This window comes from Chenopodium album, chromosome 15, assembly GCF_948465745.1.
Source record: "Chenopodium album chromosome 15, dcCheAlbu1.1, whole genome shotgun sequence".
In the NCBI taxonomy this organism is placed as follows: domain Eukaryota; kingdom Viridiplantae; phylum Streptophyta; class Magnoliopsida; order Caryophyllales; family Amaranthaceae; genus Chenopodium; species Chenopodium album.
In genome coordinates, this window is record NC_137848.1 from 14,525,882 (window position 1) to 14,543,254 (window position 17,373).

The window sequence follows — 17,373 nt, forward strand, 5'->3', positions numbered from 1 at the left end:
ACAGTCTACCCCATTAAAAGAAGTTTCGTCCCGAAACTTTGGTAAACGAAATTCAAACTTTTTCCTCACTTTGTATAATATTGTTGTACTTTTTGTCATACCTTTACCTTTTGTCTCTTTGAGAACACATTTACTCAAAATACTCGTTAAAATTGTGCAAAAAGCACAAAAATAACCAAAAATATAGGGAAAAAGCGCAAAATTCTACTGCATTCTACCCCCCTTAAAGAAAACGAGTTACATCCTCGTAACTCAACATACCTGAAACAACTCTGGGTATTTCTTTTTCATTTCATCCTCGGCTTCCCAAGTGGCTTCTTCATATTCTTGGTTAGACCATAATACTTTCACAGTCTTAACATTCTTATTGCATGTATTACGCACTTTACTGTCAAGAATCTTGACGAGTCTTTCCTCATAGGTTAAGCGTTGGTTTAACTCAATGGTTTCAGGTTGTAACACGTGAGACTTATCAGGGATATATCTTCGCAATTGAGACACATGAAATACATCATGCACTTTTCTTAGCTCTATAGGTAAGGCCAACCTATAGGCTACTTTGCCTATCCTTTGCAGTATCTCATATGGACCAATATACTTCGGGCTAAGCTTTCCCTTCTTTCCAAACCTCATTACTCCCTTCATTGGTGACACCTTTATCAACACTTTATCACCAACCTCAAACTCTTCTTCTCTACGCTTCAAATCTGCGTAGCTCTTTTGGCGATCTTGAGCTGCTTGAATTTTAGCTTGAATTTTCATTACTTGCTTCACTGTATCCTCGATCATTTGAGGCCCTAGAATCATTGTTTCACTTATGTCGTTCCAACAAATGGGACTATGACACTTTCCCCCATACAAAGCCTCAAATGGAGCCATTCCTATGCTCGCATGATAACTAGTTAACTACTCCCTCCGTCCTAAATTACTCGCAATAGTTTGACTTTTTACACTATTCACACATCTCACTTTTACCATCTTTTTTAGATATTATATGAAAGTCAATGTAATCATGTAAGATGTTGTTGGGTCTATTTTAATGTATAGTTTCTTAATATAAACTTTTTATAACTTATTTAAATATATAATAAAATATATCAACGGTCAAACATGTGCATCGGCAAGCGTGTCCAGTCAAAATGTTGCAAGTAAACTGGGATAGAAGGAGTATTTTTATAGGAAAATTCAATCAAATCCAAGCTATCTTCCCATCCTCCTTGGAAATCTATAACACAAGCTCTCAACATGTCCTCCAAGGTTTGAATGGTTCTCTCAATTTGTCCATCTGTGGCAGGGTGAAATGCTGTACTCATCTTAAGTGTCATACCAAAGTTTTCCTGTACACTTTTCCAGAATTTTGAAAGAAACCTGGAATCTCTATCAGACACAATATCCTTTGGAACTCTATGTAACCTCACAACATTCTTGATGTAAGCTTTTGCAAGTTGCTCCATCTTCCAAGTCTCCTTCATTAGTATGAACACTGTAGATTTTGTAAGTCTGTCCACCACTACCCAAATGGTGTCCTTTTCACCCTTTGACTTTGGAAGGCAAGTCACAAAATCCATTGAAATACAATCCCACTTCCATCCAGGAATTTCCAATGATTGCACAGTCTCTTGGGGTCTCTTGTGCTCTATCTTCACCTTTTGACAAGTCAAACACTTTGCTACAAATTCCGCAACTTCATTTTTTCATCCTAGGCCACCAATACACTTTTGTCAAATCCTTGTATAGCTTGTCCCCTCCTGGGTGAACTGAGTAGGGTGTGTTGTGACCCTCTTCCATTAGCTTTCTTTTGACTTCCTCATATTTCTAGGTACACACCATCGACCTTTGTACCTTAAACTCCCATCTTCATGAATTTTGAAATCTGTAGCTTTGCCTTATTTTATTTTCTCGCGAATCCTATCCAATTTTACATCTCCTACCTGATTTCCCCTTATTTCATCGAATATCGTTGGTTGGATAGTCAAGTTCGCAAGAATGCCTGCTGGTACTCCCCATTCTACAACCTCTAAATTCATTTTCCTCATTTCTCTACATAACTCATCAGCCACTACTAAAGTATTCAATCCATGACTGGTCTTACGACTTAGAGCATCTGCGGCTACATTTGCTTTCCCCTCATGATATTGTATGTCCAAGTCATAATCTGTCGTATACTCTAACCATCTGCTTTGGCGAGAGTTCAAATCCTTTTGAGTGAAAATGTATTTCAAGCTTTTATGGTCTGTGTAAATTCTACATTTCACTCCATACAAGTAATGGTGCCAAATTTTTAGTGCAAATATGATTGCAGCTAATTCTAAATCATGGGTTGGGTAGTTTACTTCATGGGTCTTTAACTGCCTTGATGCATATGCAATCACCTTCCCATTTTGCATAAGCACACACCCCAAGCCATTCTTTGATGCATCACTATACACATCATAGATTCCACTATCGTCTGGTTGTGTAAGCACTGGTGCTGTAACCAGCTTCTGTTTCAAGAGTTGGAATGCTTCCTCACACTTATCATCCCACTCGAACTTCTTGTCCTTATTCATCAGAGTAGTCATAGGTATAGCAATCTTTGAGAAATCCTTCACAAAACGCCTATAATACCCTACTAGACCTAAGAAACTTCGAACATCAGATATTATTTTGGGCGTAGACCAACCCTTTACAACTTCAATCTTGGCTGGATCTACTTCCACTCCATCCTTAGACACAAAATGACCGAAGAATGCTACCTTCTCCAACCAGAATTTGCACTTAGAGAACTTCGCATAGAGGTTGTTTTCTCTTAGTGTTTGTAGAATTTCCCTTAGGTGTTCTACATGCTCTTCTTTGCTCTTTGAATACACCAATATGTCATCTATGAACACTACCACAAACTTATCCATAAATTGATGAAACACCCTATTCATCAAATCCATAAAGATTTCCGGTACATTTGTCAATCCAAATGGCATCACTGTAAACTCATAGTGTCCATATCTTGTCCTAAATGCAGTTTTAGGAACGTCCTCATCTACAATCCTTAACTGGTGATACCCGGACCTCAAATCAATCTTAGAAAACACTTTTACACCTTTTAACTGATCAAACAAATCATCAATCCTTGGAAATGGATACTTGTTCTTTATTGTCACCTTATTCAGTTCTCTGTAGTCAATACACAATCTCATACTGCCATCTTTCTTCTCAACAAATAAGAGTGGCGCTCCCCAAGGAGACTCACTTGGTCTAATGTATCCCTTTTCCAACAAATCCTGCAGTTGCTCCTTTAATTCAATCATTTCTGCAGGTAGAGCTGTCAAAAGCTGACCCGACCCGAAATACCGACCCTAACCCGACCTATTAACCGACCCGTCTGAACCCGAAAAAAATGGTGACCCGAACCCGACCTGAAACCAACCCTAACCGATCTAGAGACGACCCGACCTGAATGTAACCCGTAAATTATTGACCTGAACCGAACCCGACCTGAACCGAAATCGACCCAAACCCGTTTTAACCCGTCAAAACCTGAATTCAACCCGACCTGTTCCTAACCCGACCTGAATTCAACTCGACCTGTTCCTAACCCGACCCGAATTTAATCCGACCTGCTACAAACCCGACTCGAATTTCAACCCGACCTATTACAAACCCGACCCAAATCAACCCGACTTGTTATTGACCCGACCCAAATTCAACCCGACTTGTTAATGAATCAATATGTATAGGTTGTTATCTCATGTTGGTATTGGAACGGAAATTGAATCCTAACTCTATTCCTTCAATATTTCACTTTGAATTTTAAGAGGTTAGTTTCACAACATGTTTTTAGGGACGAAACATGTTTTCCGCAAATTATTGACTTAAGCTGAACCCGACTCGAACCCGAGAATGACCCGACTTGGAAATGATCCGACTTGATTATAAACCGCAAATTATTGACTTGAACCGAACCCGACTTGAACCCGAGAATGACCTGAACTGATTATAATCCGTAAATAATTAACTTGAACCGAACACGACTCAAACCCGAGAACGACCCTAACTTGTTTAAACCCGTAAAGACCCGAATTTAACCCGACCTATTTTTCACCCGACCCGAATGTAACCCAACCTTTTACAAACCCAACCTAAACCCGACCCAAAACCGATAAGATGTATGACCCGACGTGACCCGACTCAAGCATGACCCAACCCGAACTCGACCCGCATATGTTATGACATTAACCCGTATTGACCCAACCCGAGATGACCAGACTCACACTAACCCGACTCAAACCCGACCCATTTACTCGAATTGACAGCTCTATCTGCAGGTGCCATTCGATATGGTGCTTTGGATATTGGGACTAAGTCTATTGTGAAATCAATTGTTCTCTTAGGTGGCATTCTAGGGATCTCATCTGGAAATACATCCAGGAACTCATTCACCACTTCTATATCCTCTGGTTTAGTTGCCTCCTCGTGATCCATGTTTCTCACACTGTAGAAGTACACTAGATGTCCCTTCTTAATGTACTTTGCCAACTTTAGCACTGATATCAACCTTGGGCACTTGGTTTCACCATGCATCCAATAAGTCACTGACTCATTCTCACTTGTGTTCATTTTCATCTTCTGCGATCGACAACTGATTTCTGCATTGTACTTGCTCAACTAATCCATTCCCAGAATGAGATCAAAATCACTCAACCCAAACTCGATGAGGTCAAACAGAAACACTTTCCCTTTAATTTTTAAAGGCACGTCTCTAAAGGTATTGGTACATTTCACTACCCCACCTGTAGGAATGGTTATAGGTAGGTCTACTACTTCTACTGTTTTCAAACAGTCTTTAAGTTTTGAAACAATACCCTTTGAAATGAAAGAAAAAGTTGCACCAGAATCAAACAAAACTTTAACCGGAATAGAGTTTATAGAAAAAGTACCGGTGATGACATCTTTTGTGGAACCAGCCTCATGCCTACTCAACACATTCAGTTTCCTTGTAGCTCCACCTTTCTGTTGATTATTCCCACTGTTGTTGTTGTTGCCCTTTGCTCCATTCTGCTGCACTCCCTTATTCCCAGAAAGTTATTGATGTTCCCCTGAAAGTTCCTTTGAGTCCCTATTGAATTATTATTCTGCTTGTTCCCATTAGGATTTTAGGAAAAACACTCGTACTCCCTATGCCCCAACTTATTACAAGCACGACAAGTAACCAGATTGCCTTCACAATCCTTCTCGGGGTGGTTGTTCTTGCACCTCCTGCAAAAATAACGCCTTTCATTCTTCCCTTGGCTAAAGTTTCTAGCCCCTCCATTAAAGTTTCGTCCTCCTTGACGATTATTACCTTGGGAATTATTGTTGTTGTTGTGGAAGTTATTGTTGTTATGGTGGTACTTCTGCTTTTTAAAGTTGTTCTGGTTACCCTGTTGGTTTCCAGAACTTTGCCCCACCTCTTTCCTCTTCTCCTTCCCTTCCATCTCAGCTAGTTTTTTCTTCTTCTTTACCTCCAGTGCATAAAGGTGTGCGCTCTCCCATACACTTCATCCAAGGTTTCAAACACTTGCCCACACAATTTCAGCTGCAAATCAGTAGTCAAACCACTCTCAAACTTTCTAGCTTTTGCCTTCTCTGTAGCAACAGACTCTTCAACAAAACGAGACAGCTCAATAAACTTTGTGTAGTATTCAATAATTGACATCTCCTTCATCTTAAGGTTTGAGAATTCCTTAGCTTTCTGCTTCTGTAAGAAGCTAGGATAAAACTTATCTTTCACTTTCTCTTGGAACTTAGTCCAATTGAATCCAGGTAATGCCTTAATGGTAGCTTCATTTTGTTGCCATCAAAGGTCAGCTTCACCCCTCAGATAATAAGTAGCACAGCCCACCTTAGAATTTTCTGGGCATCCAATTGCCCCAAACAGTTTCTCAAACTCCCTTAACCAATTTTCTAGTATGGTAGGGTCAGGCTCTCCCTGATAGGTTGGTGGTTTGCTTTAGGCCGCCTTCTTGAAAAGATCTCCTTGCGTATCCCCATTATTAGTTGAATTCCTTGCCAACTGTTGGGCAACAACTGCCAATTGCCTCACAACTTCACTTAGATCACCCCCATCATTATTGTTACCACTTTCCCCTGCCATCTTTCTTCTCCTGAATTAAGAACAAGGGTCTATATTATATATGGTCTTGGTTAGCTCTCAAGGCATACACTCATCTATTAATTAACACCCTTTAGACAATCGTAGTAAATTTGAAGCTAACAAATTGGGATAGCAAAAGCTAAAAATTCCCTATATTTGTAGCTTTGTCAATCAATTATTGATTGCTAACCAACCATACATTTAATAAAGCATCACATAGATAAATAAAAATAATTCCCATAAATTCCCATAGCTTAGAAATAATTTATTGCAATGCTTTTGATTGAAGTTTGGCTCATTGAATGATAAGATAAACAAAATTTGGGAAGTGAAATGAATTATTTGCCAATAAAATAAATTAATTGACAAGGAAATAAATAGAATTTTTTATTAATTATAAGGAAATGAATAGGATTACTGAAATAAAATGAGTTTCAAAAACTTATGCATTACATAAGTTCACTGACTCACTGTAGTCGTGCCACTTATACTTTTAAAACTGAAAGGAATGATAAACTGAAAATTAAACTAAGAATCCTTAATGAAAATAAACCATAAAAGTCTAATCCTTTCGAACGTTATCCCTCTTATCAGTGGACTGTTTGTAGCTTCCAGAATCGAACTCAGGATCATCTGTCTCCTCCATGGGTTTAGGTGACTCTGGTTCAGGCTCTACTTGCACGAACTCTCCCTCTTCCTCCTCATCAGATGAAATATCTATTATAATTGGATTTGGAGGTGGATTTGGGTTGGGAATTTCCATCAGGGAACTATCTCCCTCTCCTTGCTCTCCATTTTTTGCTTGGTCACTCTGAGAAGAAGAAGAAGAAGAAGAACTTCCTGACTGGTGACTAGTAGATGGGGAATTATTCCCTATTGGATTGTCATAATAGTAGTCAGGGTATGGAATGTGCAAACGTTGACAATGGGCTTTCTCGACCCTAATGAGATAAGTAATGAAAAATTTGTAGTCTGGGTACCATCGTCCAAAATAATCCTTATGCTTGTGGTAGCTTGGGATGTCCCCTGGAAGATAAAAATCAAAAAATTTTGCTTTGACGGCGAGATAAGGAGGCTCATCCGGAAGGCAATGAACAATCATAACTGAAATACGGTCGGGATTATCATAAATCCTGTCCCTTAGGATATTGCTCATGTAGGAACAGAAATATCGAATCTTTTCTACGTAATCGTAGGGATGTTCATTGTTTTTCTTAACGAGAGTGCCAATTTGGGTGAATTTGCTAGGGAGAATCGGCATCCTGTGAAAGAAAAGACTTAGAAAAGAATTCCCTTTCCCAAAGAAAACAAAATAATACAGTTCTTGCATGAATTAGGTTCAATGTTCAATCAAACAATTTTCTTATTTCTAATCACATAATTACATGCTCACAAGCAATCCATTCACATGATTAAACATTCACAACCTAAATATTAATGCATACAAGAACATGATTATTTCTAACTTATATGCCCAAATTCTTTCCTACCCAATCTCACCAACATGCTTTTAAAAACTTTTAACACATAATACTTATCTCAATCCTTGCTTTCCTGCAAAATGAACAAACTAAAAAAAAATATATTTTTGACTCCTCTTAAATAAAATTTTCGAAAATAAGAATCAAAAAGACCAAAAATTTTCGGCCCCCTAAAAAAAATTTCGGACACCTTTAATAAAAGAAAAAAAAATTTTGAACCTCCCCTAATTAAAAAAAAAAAATTCGGGTTTTTAATTTAATCAAATAAAATATTTGATCTTCTTAAAATAAAATTAAATAAAATAACTCTCTTTAGAAATCCACAAATAAATAAGTACTTGGCCAAGTTTCAAAACAAAACACTTTAAAACACGTTTTTGGCTTTAGTAGTAATAAAATCTCAACCTAAGCTCCCAGATACCATTTTGTAACACCCTAGAAATTCCTATCTTTTAAAATACCTGTTTTGCTCCATTTAAAACTCAAAATAGGAAAATCTAAGACATTATGCCACCGTGAAAACGACTAAGACAACTATCAAAGACACACAACGGAAGACTATCTTAAAAAAAAACATTCAAAACGACTCAACTTAAAAGTCAACCAACAAAAGTAAAGTCAAGCAAAGTAAAACAAAGTCAACCTACAACTTGGAACCATTGTAGGCCCTTAACAAAACCGAACCAAATTAAAACCTTTGCGTTAGTCTCACAAACAATAATATCATAAAATAATTAAAGCAATAAACATATCATAAACTTATTGAAACTAACATGATTCGCTCTTCACTCATGCCCATCATGAATATGCTTCATCACCTGAAAAGCTTCTCTCTACTTGTTTCCACTATTCTCCATTAAAAATGGGTCATCATAGAGCCAAGGTAAAGACAAGGCCAACAAACACACAATCAGCAAAGCTGAGTGTATAAGCGAAATTAAACACACTAACACGCTTTCACCTAACAACACACAACTTACCTCGTTGTACCTGTTTACAAGCACACAACATACAACAAGACTTCTTAGCTAAGTAACTAAATAATTTATTTAGTATTGATAACGCATCGAATGGGTTTCCCCCCATAACCTGCCCCAATAAAGGGGTACTAACACGGGAGCTAACCGTGCCAGTATAAAAGAACCACTCGTAAGTGGCAGAATAAATCATGCTTCATAATCCATCACAAATAAATCATGTTTCATAATTCAATCACCAATATCAACCAATTCAAAATTTCCAACCATAATCTAGCATGATACTACTTGGGATTAAATAATCAAGCCTAGCATGTTACTACATCATCAAAAATATGCTAAGTACGTGAACGTACCTTGAATATGATCTTAAAATCGCCACGACTAATAGAAATCGCTTACTTCAAAGTCTCCTACAAACCAAAATCATAATATGGCAATAAAATCTACTCCACACAAATTTCCAGCAATATATACTCTTATTAGAACATTCATAATTTAATTAAAACAAGCTGAAAATTATTTTAAAACCTCATACTTTAATGTCAATTAATGGGTAGTTAAAATTCTTTCAAGAAACTTAATTTTTAGCATACTATCAAAAATTCCAGCAATATTAATTGATAAAAACTTGTTGTAATTATACTTTAAAACCCTTAAATTAACGGTTTAAACCACCCTAAATCATATTCCTTTAATAATCAATTATTTATAAATCTAGGGTTTCAAAAATTGGGGCTTTTTAATTAAATTTAAAATTTGAAAATTAATTCACATCATATTTAATATCAATCATCATAAAATCATCACAAAACTCATAATTTATAGTTAGATCTAGGATTAAAAAAATAAATAAATAAATAAATAAGTTTAATTTTTTTTTCGAAAAGAGGAGGTCGGACAGCAGCACGGCACCACAGCCGGCTGCTAGTGGCGCCGCCGCTGCTGCCGGCTCCCTTTTTAATCTTTCCTAATCCTTTTCCTAATAAAAATTTACTAAATTAAAACTTTCCTAAATTAAATCCCCACTTAATAAATTAATTAATTAAATAAAACTTTCTTTTTATAAAATATTTCCAAACTTATTTAAAATAAATAATTTAAAATGTCATAAATAATGTATTTCAAATTATTTAAATACCCCACAAGATACTTATTTAAAATAAAATACGTATAAAAATACGGGGTATTACAGTCTTGAACAACGATCTATCCTTACACACATGCCTCGATGCGCCCGAATCGATATACCCCGAACAATCAGCCTGTACACAATTGATTTCAGAAATCATACACACATATCCATAAATGAATTAAATGAAATTTGTGCACAAGATTTACCTTGTTTGTCTCGGGATTGGCTAGCATTGCCATTTTAACCTTGAGCCTATTTCTTGCTCAATTTCTTCTTTTAGATTGTGCAATCCTTCTTGAAATGTCCGGGTTTTCCACAAACCTAACAAGCACGTGATTTTGCACCATCACCGCTAAATTTAGGCTTCTTACCCTTATTTTTGTTCGAGTCATTACCCCTCTTCCTCTCATTTGGCTTGGCATCCTCCACTACATTTACCGTAGTGGAACTAGGATTTGCATCCTTATTTCCCTCTTACACCCGGATTTCTTCTTCAATCCGAATGTGAGAAGCCAAACCCTCAAGATTTACATCATCCTTTCTATGCTTTAAACCACTTTTAAAGTCTTTCCAAGAAGAAAGCAATTTGTCTATTATAGATGACACTACAAAGGTCTCATCAAGAATTATGTCGTGTTGCCTAAGACTTCCTAATATTCTTTGAATCTCATGAAACTGTTCCATAATTGGCCTACTATCAACAAACTTGTAATTGTTAAATTTACTAACAAGAAATTTATTGCTAGAAGCATCTTCAGCCATATATTTAGCCAATTCATCCCAAAGAGACTTAGCAGAATCATTAAACTGATAAACATCAAAGAATTCATTAGACATACCATTGAGAATGTGGCCACAACAAATGTAATTGTCATTCTCCCACTTGTTGCGTTTCCTAGTTTCATCCAATGATTCATACTCCTTCTCTCTAGGCTTTGAAGTTGCGAGAACATAAGCCACCCCAATTGAAGTCAAGAAGAAATGCATCTTCTTCTGCCATCTTTGAAAATCAACTCCCTCAAATTTGTCCAATTTTTGAAAATTGGTCATCAATTCCTTCACATTTGCCATCTTTGTTGAATTTATACTTTTGGATTGTTGGGGATTTTGTGTTTACAAGGGTCACAAAGAAAATTGCAAATGAAATTAAAAGAAAAATCTTTGAGGCATGAACGGGATCACTTTCCCAAAAAGTATAATTCTGACCCTATACTACAACTGGGTATCACGGAAATTTACTCAGGAGATACAACGAAGAACAATTGCAATCACAAGTAGGATGATTACAATACAATGTAAATAAGCTTTTGTGTTTTTGATGATGAACAATAACTTGCAAAAGGTTTCAAGAGAATGAGAAAATAAAATTGATTTCTTGAAATTCTATTATCAATATGAACTCTCATATTTATATCAAGAGCAATAAACCAAGCATAACTGAAGAATAACCGTCAATATTACCTCCCGCGCCCTGCCGAGCGAGAGAAATCAAGCAACCCAGAAAAACTTGGGTGCTTTCGCGCCCTACCAGACGGAGTGACGATGGCCCTATCGGGCGGTGACAACACTTAATTTTCCTTTGCTCTCACGTAGAGGTGTCAATTCGGATAACCGGATGGAATTTGGGTCGAGACTATTCGGGGTTGGGTCTGTTCGGATTGGATATATTCGGGTCAAATTAGGATCGGATCAAATTTGGGTCATGGTCAATCGATTCCGGGTCGGATATGAGTCGGGTCAACTCCAGATCGGTTCACTTTCAGTTCAGATAAATTTGGATCGGGTTCAAAACGGGTTTAACCGGGTTATTTCGGGTCGGATGGATTTGGGTCGGGTTCATTTCGGTTCGGATGATTTCAATTCGGTCAAGTTCGGTTTGATTAAGATAAGGTTGATCCGTACCGTTGATTCATTATTGTTCAATTTCAATTCAATTCCTTTTTGTGTTTGGCTAGATTTTGGTCGAGTTGACCAAATTCATATCCAAATAAGGTTATTTTTAAATTATAGTTATTATTGAGTTTTTACCTTATTATTGAGTTAATATCAAGTCGTATCATACTCCCTCCGTCTCTTTTTTACATTCTTATTTGTAAAATTACACGGGAATTAAGGAACTAAGAATAAAACAAATAACAATAAAACAAAACACAATGGGAAGTACAAAACATTAAATGATGTCTTTGAGTAAAACAAAGATAGATTAATATTTAATGATGTCATGTCATCAATCCTTTGGAAAAAAGGGACCAATAACATGCTCCTATTAGAAAATTAAGAACCAATCATATTCATCTAAATTTAGGAGTGAGAATAGGAAAGTAAGTGTGAGAAAATAAGAGTGAGCATTAATTACATAAAAGGAAAAAGAGGGATAATTTGAGATATTTGGAAAAAAAAATACTTACTAAAAAAGGAATTGAGGAATGTAATTTTGGAATACCCAAAAAGGAAAGCAGGAATATAAAAAAGGGACGGAGGAAGTATATTTTTATCGTTTGATTATTAATTACCAATTACGAAAATTTAGTTTTCTCATTTGATCAAGTTATGTGTAATTTTTATCTTTAAGGCAAATTAAAATTGAATAATTATCGATGACTTATCATACCTATATAAGTGAAACGATAAATAATGAGCTAGTGATATATTGACAAATGATAGTTACATATGGTGGTATATAGCATACAAATAAGAATGTCATCTTTTTAAGGTTATTATAAATCTTCAATTGTACAATCTTCAATGTCATCTTTTAGATGAGACGAATATAAAGCTTAGAAAGTAATTTTATATAATTGGTATGTACATGAAGTAAATTTGTTACTCCGGATTATTTTTTTGTAGTAAATAAGTTAACTTATTAATAATTAGTAAATATAGTAGTATAAGAACTGGAATTAAAAAGTCGATAATTAATTGTGGTCGGGTTAAATTCGGATCGGGTAAAAATCAAATCGAGTTAAAATTGGATCGGGTTGATATCAGTTCGGGTCAAAACAGATCGGATTAGATCGGTTATTTTTCGGGTCAATTTTAGATCGAGTTGAGCTCGGATCGGGTAAAATCGTTTCGATTTAAGTTCAGGTCGGGTCAAATCGGATTCGGGTTTTGTTCAGTTCGGATCAAATCGATGCCGGGTTAAGTTCAAATCGGGTCAAGTTCGAATTCGGGTCGAGTTCGGTTCGGTTACAGATAGGGTTTGGGTCTTGATTTTCTCGGATCAAATCGGATCAGTTACAGTTCGAAACGGATAATTTTTTTCGGGTCGGTTCGGTTTTGACACCTCTACTCTCACGCCCTATCGGGCGGTGACTCGCCCTGCCGGGCGAACTACAGGGCGGATGAACACTTCTCTAAACCAAAATACAAATTGCTCTTTTACTTGTTCAATTGAGTTTCAACACCTTAACCTAAAAAATTCAATCAAAACACATGAATATTTGTCACCAATACTCTAAATAATTCAACAAATCCTTATATGAACTCGAATCGGATCCAGATCCAATGGAACGAATCGAGGTTTCGGACCAACCGATTTGTTGCTCACCCCTACTCTTGGGGCTGGCGCCTGGCGGGGAAATTGGCAAATTCTTTTTGGATCTTACATTCTTCATCTCCAAATTAATCATCTCAATTCACAACTACTATTCTTGAGTCTTGCTCTGTGCTTGAGAATCAAAAACAATGGCAGCCATGCCTAGATAATCTCCTAACATATCGCATTATCAATCAGTTCTTATTTTCTCTCTCCTCCCACAATACCCAAAGAAACAAAGAGCGTCCTTTCTTCTCTTCTCAAATTCAGGATCAAATCAAAACATCCCAGAATTTAAATTCCAGAATCATACATTCCACTGGTAATAATTTGAATTTAAATTGTATTTTGGTTTTTTCATTTTTTACTTTGGTAAGCTCAAATTAGTTTTCAGAATTCTGTTGGATTTCACTGAAATTTAGATTGAATAGGGCTTGAATTTTTCTTAGGAAAAAACTTTGTTGTTGATTGGAATGATTGATTGTATTAGTTAGTTATCTGGGTTTCAATTGTTGGATTAATAGTTAGTTTACATGATTATGAAATTTAATCTAGCAAAAACTGTTAGGCAATATTGTGGCTGCACTATTTGATTACTGTAATTGATGGTATAATGTGTTTATTAAACCATTATCCCTTACCCCTTTAAAACTTTATTCGTAACTTCAATCGATGTGTTAGAATTAATCTTATTTTAACCCAACTAATGTTTATGAATAACCCCGTTTATGCAAAGCTCAATAACCACATTTGAAAGTGTTCGTAGCATCAGCTAATGGTGTATCATGATGCTCATAAGATTTTGTGAAGTGATATCGAGAATTTTTGTTTAATGTTCAATTATATTGAGGACATATTTATTTGTTCTGATGCTGCATTGATTAAACTATTACATATGTTTGATGAGGTTTAGCTGACAAGCAGTATGGATAGGTGACCCATGACTACTTTTGATAGTTTACCCTATGACTCTGATTCCTGAACAATCGTCTTGTTTATAAGATATCTACCTCATATATTATGTACCTGCTATAATGTATGATGCATATTGGACTTGGACTTGAAAGGAAGATTGTGTTGAACAAGCTTTTGTGCTTCTTCTAAACCCGTTTGCTGCATGTGCTTTCTTGTTGGCTATTTAGTACTTTTACACCCTCAGCATAACTGAGTTTTTAGACTTACTACTTACTCTTACCAAACAGGTGTAACACAATTGTAGCATCTTGTTGAGAAACTCTGGAATTTATGTCCAATCTGGTAGCAGTCAATGGCAGTGATTTTAACATCCGGACCTGTGGGATTGTTCCAAACAATCAATACTATTGCACATGTATCTAGAAAATTTTCTTGTACGTGTATTTCGTATGAAGGAAGGGATTTAATACGTGAAGGAAAAATTGGGTGGCAACATGTGTTTCATGAAAGCTACGGTCGTTCCAAAATGCAGCCTGTTAAAAAGCTAGGTCTCCAAGCTAGAGCTTTAGCTGGAATCTCCCTTGAAAAGGCTGAACAAGGATTGTCAAAATACCATTTTAGGACTGAGAATGGTGGTCGAGTGAAGGTAGCTGTTGGGAAGAGAAGTTTAAAATATTCGGTGCATATTGAGGTTTTTCCTTCTCAACTGAATGGTAACCCGGAGAAGCTGGTACTTAATTGGGGTATATATAGATCCGACTCTTCATCTTTCATTCCTCTTGAATTCCAAACCTCAGCGCCTGAGAAGGCCGTTTCCCAGATATCTCTGAGGAGAAACTCTGTTGGCACTTACGTAGTTGAAATAGAATTTGAATCGTATTTAGCCCCATTTTATCTCTCATTCATGTTGAATTATATAGATGGCGCTGATTCAGAAACTTTCCTGATAAAAAGTCATAGACAAACCGATTTCTGTGTTCCTATTGGCTTTGCAGCTGGGTATCCAGCTCCACTGGGTGTTTCTTTCTCCAATGATGGTAGGATGAACTTCGCTCTTTTCTCCAGAAATGCAGAAAGTGTTGTCCTTTGTTTGTTCGATGATAATGCGTCAGAGAAACCTGCTTTAGAGATTGAACTGGATCCATATGTGAACCGAACTGGTGATATCTGGCATGTGTCCTTTGATAGTGTTGGACCCTTTGTGAGCTATGGATACCAATGCAAAGGAGCTGTATTTAGTGAAAGAAGTAGCAGGGTTATTTTAGATCCATATGCTAAACTGTTAAGGAAGAAGCTTCCTGGTCTACCTGATCTTGGTCAATTACATGCTATACCAGCTTTTGATTGGAGTGGTGATGCCCATCCTGGATTAAGCTTGGAGAAATTAGTTCTCTATCGATTAAATATTATGCAGTTTACTGGGGACAAGTCCAGTAAACTGCCTGCTGAGTTTTCTGGAAACTTCTCTGGTGCTACTGAAAAATTTCGGCATTTCAGGAATCTTGGTATCAATAGCATATTATTGGAGCCAGTTTTTCCATGCGATGACAGAAGGGATCCCTATTATCCATTTCATTATTTTTCACCAATGCAGGTATATGGACCTGCTGGCGATTCTGTATCTGCTATTAATTCAATGAAAGAGATGGTAAAGACAATGCATGCCAATGGAATAGAGGTTTACTTGGAAGTTGTTTTCACTCATACCACTGAAGAAGGAATACTCCAAAAAATCGACCCTTTATCCTATTTTTATGCTGATAAGGATGGAGAATTGAGTATCAGATACGCTTTGAACTGTAACTATCCAAACATGCAGCAGATCATTGTTGATAGTCTCCGGTATTGGGTGACAGAGTTTCATATAGATGGATTTTGCTTCATAAATGCTTCAGATCTCTTGAGAGGCTCTCATGGAGAGAGCTTGTCTCGCCCTCCTTTGGCCGAAACTATTGCTTTTGATCCTGTACTTTCAAAAACGAAGATAATTGCAGATTTTTGGGATCCTTATGATGTGAAATCCAAAGAAACCTGCTTTCCTCATTGGAAACGATGGGCTGAAATAAATTCTAAATTTTGTATTGATGTGCGAAATTTTCTGAGGGGTGAAGGACTTATAAGCAGTCTTGCAACACGACTTTGTGGAAGCGGTGACATTTTTTCTGCTGGAAGAGGCCCATCGTATTCTTTCAATTATGTTGCCAGGAACTTTGGTCTTCCTCTAGTTGATTTGGTTAGCTTCAGCTGCAGTGACCTTGCTTCTGAATTTAGTTGGAACTGTGGGGAAGAAGGCCCTACAGATCAGAAAGTTGTCCTTGAAACACGCCTCAAACAAATCCGTAACTTTCTCTTTATATTATTTGTTTCACTTGGTGTTCCTGTATTAAATATGGGAGACGAGTGTGGCCAATCTACTGGCGGATCCCCTTCATACAATAAAAGAAAACCTTTCAATTGGAGTGCTCTTAACACTGCTTTTGGTGTCCAGATCACACAGCTTATTTCATTTCTGATTTCTCTGAGAGAGAGGCGTAGTGATCTTCTGCAGAAGAGAGAATTTTTGGAAGAAGAAAACATTGGTTGGTATCACTGTGACTTGTCTCCACCAAGATGGAATGATCCACTAGCCAAATTCCTGGCTATGGAATTGAAGGCTGACAACAGAGGCTCGGAGTCCTCCTTTGTGAAGGGTGACTTGTATGCTGCCTTCAATGCCGGGGAACATTCAGAAAATATAATTTTACCACCACCCCCTGAGGGAATGACTTGGGTACGATTACTTGACACAGCTCTTGCTTTTCCTGGATTTTTCTCGTCAGATGGCATTCCTGTCCCTGAGAAGACGCCTGGATTGATAGCATATGAAATGAAGTCACACAGCTCTGTACTTTTTGAAGCAAAGATCCTGAATTCGCGAGTTGTGTAATTCTGGATTGTAAATTAGTTCTTAATAAACACTAGTAATTGTACAGAAAATAAAGCGTAGTAGTTATGAAATTATCCAGCATTTCTGAATTTGAAATTTTGTAGTAAAGCCCTTGTAACTGTATTAAGAGACAACAATGAAGCCATAAGTTTAAAATTTATTGCACATGTAATGCAAACTTCATACGCAAGTTATTTTGGGAACATAGGTGCATATTTAGGAAAGGTAGGATGTGTTATTAGAAGCCATGATGTCTAGTGAAGACTTCTAAGTTCCAACCACAAGAGCGGTA

General features: G+C 36.8%; 1 protein-coding gene and 1 pseudogene across 2 annotated transcripts; one reads left to right on the top strand and one right to left on the bottom strand.

Moving 5' to 3' along the window:
- Positions 1 to 10,176: 10,176 nt before the first annotated feature.
- On the bottom strand, positions 10,177 to 10,773 carry LOC145580876 (uncharacterized). The gene has a single exon (XM_081637961.1). The coding sequence runs from the start codon at positions 10,771 to 10,773 to the stop codon at positions 10,177 to 10,179; it is 597 nt and encodes a 198-aa protein (XP_081494087.1).
- Positions 10,774 to 13,183: 2,410 nt separating this feature from the next.
- LOC145582997 (isoamylase 2, chloroplastic pseudogene) lies at positions 13,184 to 17,250 on the top strand (annotated as a pseudogene). Its single transcript, XR_014099999.1, has 2 exons — positions 13,184 to 13,562; positions 14,443 to 17,250. The product of XR_014099999.1 is annotated as an isoamylase 2, chloroplastic pseudogene (transcript).
- The last annotated feature ends 123 nt before the right edge of the window (positions 17,251 to 17,373 follow it).

Excerpts from the sequence above, each read along its gene's own strand:
- LOC145580876 (XM_081637961.1), bottom strand. The coding sequence starts at position 10,773 with ATGGCAAATGTGAAGGAATTGATGACCAATTTTCAAAAATTGGACAAA.